The sequence below is a fragment of the Neomonachus schauinslandi genome, chromosome 4, assembly GCF_002201575.2.
Source record: "Neomonachus schauinslandi chromosome 4, ASM220157v2, whole genome shotgun sequence".
NCBI classification, from domain to species: Eukaryota; Metazoa; Chordata; class Mammalia; order Carnivora; family Phocidae; genus Neomonachus; species Neomonachus schauinslandi.
In genome coordinates, this window is record NC_058406.1 from 17,847,708 (window position 1) to 17,854,238 (window position 6,531).

At 42.9% G+C, this 6,531-nt stretch overlaps 1 protein-coding gene across 1 annotated transcript; it reads left to right on the plus strand.

Moving 5' to 3' along the window:
- The first annotated feature begins 533 nt into the window (after positions 1 to 533).
- Positions 534 to 6,320, plus strand: LOC110574764 (non-compact myelin associated protein). The gene is made up of 3 exons (XM_021683559.2): positions 534 to 615; positions 3,568 to 3,652; positions 5,896 to 6,320. Exons 1-3 carry the CDS (start codon positions 534 to 536, stop codon positions 6,035 to 6,037), a joined length of 309 nt encoding a protein of 102 aa, XP_021539234.1. The 3' UTR covers positions 6,038 to 6,320.
- Positions 6,321 to 6,531: the final 211 nt, after the last annotated feature.

The following is a 6,531-nucleotide window of genomic DNA, read 5'->3' on the forward strand; positions in this document are numbered from 1 at the left end:
TAATAGCATAGCTAAATTTTCCGTCTGCTTGCTTATTTATTTATTTACGTTTGCCTCATTGGATTGTAAAGCTTCTGAAAGCAAAAGCATCATTTCAGGCATCATTGTGAGATGCTGACAGTCCCACCAGCACGGGAGATGAATGTCCTGGGTTAAATTCAAACTTGGGGCTCCATGAGGCGTTAGGGACTTCAGTTTCATCAGTAAAACGACCATCATAGCCTCCCTCACACAGTTTCTAGGAGATCAGTTTAGACATTCTGGGTGAAACCTAGTTAGGAAAAACTTAATAAATATCATTGAATTAATTTATACTGCTGTGAACAAGGAAGTTCTTTACAAACGTCAGACATTATTTTTAATTCTCCACAGTAGATAGCAAAAGGCCCTGTATTTACTTGCCGTGAAGAAAAGCCGCCTGCTTGACTCTTCTCTAGTCATCCAAGTAAAGACCAAAAGAGGCATCATACAGACACTGTAAAGCTCACTCTGGTGTTAAATGAAATTTCGTCTTTGTTCTTGCCAGGATCGAGATGACCACAGCCACGCCTTTGCGGGGTACTACCTTCTTCTCCTTGAACGTGACCACCAGAGAAGAAGACTTCCTGTACAAGAGTAAGGCCAACTTGGGTCGGCGGCCAGGGGAGGGATGGCGGAACGAGGACTGTGGTCAGCTCCTGGTGTAGAGGTCAAGAGCGTGGCTTCTAGAGATAAGACTGCCTGGGTCCCAGTTTCACTGCTACCATATGCCCACTGTGACCGTGAGCACATCACCTCACTGCTTTGTGTCTGTTTCCTCATCTGTAAGCTGGGGATATGAATGAAACTACCATTAACATCACACACTTTAATGGTGTGAGGACTAAACCAGATGATCCATGTAAGGAGCTTAGAATAGCCTCGATGCACACAAACTACCTAATGAGTATTATTATGATCATTACTGGTATGACTACTATTATCATCAGGGAGTTTTGGGTTCTAGAGGGCAACAGACAGTTGAATCTCCTGTAAGATGTCCCTAAATGAATCACCTTAAAATGTAACTACTTTCATATGATTCGTACTATTTTTGCAAGGCAAAAACATCCCATCAGTTCACAAAGGAGTAAATGAGTGTAGGTGGGAGTAGTCCTGGGGAGACATTTGCCAGGAGCAAGGGGTCCCGGAAGGAAAAACTTAACAACCACTCTTCAGAAAACCAATTAATCGTGTTAGGGGAAGTTGGGCCCATTTCCGTCATTTCTGTTGGTCTGGCACATACCCATGCACGTGGAATAGGCTTCCTGACACGGAGTGTTTCCCCAGTGATAACAGCACCAGACCGCGGTCCTGGCAGGAAGCCGACTACTGACAAGACGTGTGTCTTCGTGGAGACCCAGAAAGGGTCACTCTTGGGACAGAGACCCGTGTGTCAGCCTACTCCTTGCCAGGTTGGGAGACCTCCAGAGGCCTGCTGACGTAGCTCAGAACAGTTCTGAAGGGAAATGCAGGGTAGATCGAATCTCCGTCAGCAGGATGGGAATAATTCTACTTTTACTTAACTAAAAGTAGTGGTTCTCAACCAGACGATTCTGCCCCCTAGAGAAGATGGCCAGATTTTGAAAATAAAATAGAGAACACCCGGTTAAATTTGAATTTAAGGGAAGTAGTGTTTGTTTAGTATAAGGACGTGCCATGCAATAGTTGAGACATCCCAAAAATTATTCATTATTTGTCAGAAATTCTAATTTAAATAGGTATCCGGTACCTTGTCTGGCCACTTTACTATCAGGGGACATATGACAGCGTTTGGACACTGTTGCTTGTCACACCTGGTGGGGAGGAAGAAGCAGTATGAATGATATCTAGTGAGTGGAGGCCAGAGACGCTGCTAAACATTGTACAGGGCACAGGAGAGTCCCCACAGCAAAGGGTTATCCAGACAAGGTTACAAAACCATGGATTAAAGCATCATCACAGGACTCCCCAGGAAGGAGACAAAAAACAAGTTATTCCATAATGGATTCCCCACCCCACCCCCTTTTTCTTTCCTTCCAATCTTTCTTCCTGTGACTATTTGGACATAGTTTTGTTCTTGTTTTTATTTAGTCAACCTTTTTGTAAGAGCATTACATACATTCAAAAAAATGCACAAATCATAGTGCACAGCTGGATGAATTTTCACTAAATGAACATAGTTGGGTAACCAGCCCTCAGATCAAGAAGCAGACCACCTCTAGGATCCCAGGCATCCCAGCACCCCTTGCCACACCATCCCCACCTGGTCAAGGGAACCCGCTGTTCTGACTTCTCCTATCAGACATCAGTCCTACCTGGTTTTGAGCTTGATAGAAATGGAAACATACCGTACATGCCCTTTTATATCTGGCTTCTTTTATTCAACATTATATTTGTATGCACATACTTTAACGGTTGCAACATACCGCGTATATGTGGGTGTGTACATAATATCATAGTCTCTTTTCCACAAATCATTCAAACTATAGGGCAATATTTCATGAGGTAGGCATGCCATACCTTATTGAACCATTCCCGTGTTTAGAATATAAATAACATTGTAATTAACATTTTCATTCATACAGCTTTTTCTGTATTTAGGATTATTCCCTAAGATAAACACCCCAGAATCAAATAGATTGGCTTAAAGTATGACCCCCCCATATGGTTTTTTTGTATTTTCAATTTCAATTCCCACAAGGATGTTGATTTTGAACGTGGAATTAGAGGTGGCCAAGGAGATTGAGTGCTGATACTGAAATTAGAACCTGAGATACTAAGCCACAAAGACATTCATTATAGCCTTGTTTTTCATAGTATAAAATTGAAAACAACATACATATCCTCAATACGGAATTGGTAAACAAGTTATGTCACATCCAAACAATGGGGGACTACATAGCCATCAAAGTCATGAAAAACAATGTAATGACATAGAAAGATGATTGGGATATGGTTGTAAAACTGCATGTTCCATTTTTATCAAGTGCATATTTTCCCACTTTTATGACTATTTCCTTAAGGTGGATTTTCAGACATAGGATTAATAAATTACTCAAAAAATGTGGAGTAGATAGGTATTTAATACGCATACATGCGTATACATGATGACATTGGTGAAAGTACGTATGTGTAGATGATCAGTGGTTCCTGGGGCAATGAGTTCCTTTTTTTTTTTTTTTTTTGTATTTTATTTTCAAAATCATCTACAAAATTACATATTACTTTGTATCATCACAAAGAGGCAAGCGCGTTTTGCTTGCCTGTTTCACAAAGGAAGTTGGATGCTGTGTTAGGACTGATAACAACAGGATGGCCTGAGACAGGATTTGGGCAGGTGATGTGCTGAGGACACCACCCTCCAAGCCCCCCTGTGGGGAGGGGTGCCCTGCCACTCTGGATATGTCTCTGTCCTGGGGTCAGCAGGCAGGGTGCCAGGACAGCACATCCTCTCCTCGCCCAAGCCAGTGAGGATGGGAGGTGCCAGGTGGAGGTCCCCCCCCAGTCTCTGGATGCTTCCCTTCATTTCAGTTTATACGTTTGCCATTCCCACCCCTCTCCTCGTAGGTTCTGGAGCCATTGTTGCGGCCATTGTGGTAGTTGTCATCATCATCTTCACCGTGGTTCTGATCCTGCTGAAGATATACAACAGGTACGGGATGCCCTGGGCTCTGAGGCTCTTGTCCCTTCGGTGATGTCAGAATGAACGTGAACTAACTCTTTGGGGGTGCCAGCCACATGCCCCGCAGGACCCATGAGGCCATCGTCCAATGCTCGAACCCTTTGTGGGTCCTTTTTTGACATCTGTTCTCCTGTAGGAACTTCATGGTAACCAAATATTTTTGTACCTGCAGAGATAGTTGTTAAATATAATAATCATCATGACAGTGCTAATGACCTTGAGCACTGCGGTAAGGTGACGTACGGTCATAGAGGAATATGTTCCAGTCCTTTAATCTCGGGGAGCCCTCTGCTAGGCTGTGTTGAGCAGACCACGTGAGTATTTGAGGTGACAAATACTGGGATGCCTGTACCCCCAGCTCCGCTTTCCGGAACCAAATAGGAGGAAATAATACCATGTGATTGCATAAAGAATAAATGTTGTGTTACCACCTCTAAGTCACAACTTCTTCCCAGGCAAGAAATCAAAATAGACTATAAACACAACCACATCATAGAAGACTTGGAAGCCATTAAAAAAAAAAAAAAGATATTGCAGAAGTGTGTTTATTGATGAGGAAAGCTGTTTACAATGTATCGGCAAAGTTTACAAAGAGCATATGTACATTATAGTTATACACGTGGTTACACACACACACAACCAAGGAAGATTCAAATGCTACATGGCAAGGTGTTAACAACCAGTGTGTCTGCATGATGGAATTGCTAGTTGCTTGGTTGGTTTTTACAGGGGGACCCCTGTATGTCTTTATTTTGAGGAGGTGCAAACATGCATTGTTCTTATAATAATGTTAATGTTATTTGTAAAACATGTATGTTTCATATTATATATGTATCTAAAATGTATATATAATGTACACATATATTATATACATATATTGATCTCTTACCATGTGCCAGGCATGATTCTAAGCTCCTTGTATGTATTAACTCATTTAATCCTCACTACAACCCCACCAGTTGGGTAATTCTATATCCCCCAATTTTGTAGGAGTGAAACGCACACTGGGAAATAAGCCAACAAGCCCAAGTTTACTCAGCCTTGGTGGCAGAGTTGGGATTTAAACCCAGTACACGTCGTTTCAAAGAAAATACTCCCACCACTATGTGTAATAATAACAACAACACTTAATAAGTTATTTTTACAATTTTGAGGGTATTACAATTTGGATCCGTCCCAGACCAGGAAGTGGCATCCAACCATAGTGTCTGCCCTTCATCCCTGTCCATCATTGCTGGAGCTCTGAGCCCCTTTCCTAGATTGTAATTTGGATGGAGACTACCCACCCCACCCTGTTTACAATGATGCCTGGGCTGTAACTGAGACACCAGAGCTCGGTCTTTTGTCTCTCAAAGGCAGGCAAGTCATTTTAACCTCTCTGTGCGTCCATTTTGTCATCTTTAAAATGGAAGGCTCTCCAAGTGGGACAACTGAGTGATGGTTGCATGGAGAATACCCTTGTTTTGAGGAGTAATTAGGGGTGAAGTGGCATGACGTCTGCAACTGACTGAGATAGTTCAGGATTTAAAAAAACACTCTGTGTATATGTATGTGTATAGATGTACACATGTGTAAATGAAGAGAGAGAGAAAGAGGCAAATGTGGCAGACTGCTGGTAATCAGTGAATTGTTCCATGAGGGGTACTCAGGTACTAATTGTACTATTTGTGCAACTTTTCTGAGCATTTGAAATGAAAAAAAAAAAAGCATTATGTTAGGTCAACAAGATGAAATTTCATGTGGATGTTAGAATTAATGATTGGTATAGTCATTGAATTTTCTGGCATATGAAATGAAAGATTGGATATACATTTTAAGTCCATTCTCTTCTCAACTATGCAAAAAGTTCTTAAATATTTCTAACAATCAACTTGGCAAGCATAATGAAACTGCAAAATTTAACTCACACTACAACTTTGAACAGAAAAAAAAAATCATAGTATCTTCATTTCGTCTTTAATATAGTCACCTGACACTTTACTCATTCATTAACAGGAAAAAATAAAATTAAATTAAATATCTAACCTGAGTTACACAAAAAAATGGAAGGGTCAGGCTAGCTGATGTCTAAGGTTCCTTCCAGTTGTAAAATTCTGTGGGTGGCAATCAAGCAACGTGATTTAATGATGATCTAAGTTAATCTCCTTGCCAGAGCCAAAATCATAGGGTATAGAAGGTGGAAGACTCAAGCATGCATGCGTATCTCATTCCAGGAAAATGAGGACCAGGCGGGAGCTGGAGCCCAAGGGGCCCAAGCCAGCCTCGCCTTCTGCCTTGGGTCCGAACAACAACAGCAGTCAACACCCTGCAACCGTGACCTTCAGCCCCGTTGACGTCCACGTGGAGACTCGGTGACCACCCCCCCCCCAACCTTGGTGCTATCTTGGCCACCATCCAAAGAGCCTTCTCCAGTCAAGACCCAGAAGCACATATCTCCTCTGGCAGCTTCACTATGAGTTCCTTCCGGTTGGGTCGACAAGGGGCATCTCATGCAAGTCTGGATGCTTCAGTCAACCCCCAACCCTGCCCTGCCCCGCCCCACCCTAGCCATGTCCATGTCCCTGCTGCCACCCTTCCAAAAAGCTGTGGGACGTTGTTTGTGCTCTGATGAGGTAGAGCTATGCCGGCGATCTACTGAAGTGGGTGTGGCTCTCTCCCCCAAACACAATTGCTAGACAGACAGCCCAGGAATCTTCTGGGCAGGAGTCAGGGGTCAGAGCATGCTCCCAAGAGTATCACCACAGAGTCTGCCACTTCGGTCCTATAGGAATCAGTGCTGTAGCCACAGCTTTGCAGAGCAAAATACTCAATGCCGTTCATCGGGCACAGGGGAACTAACTTGGGCTAAC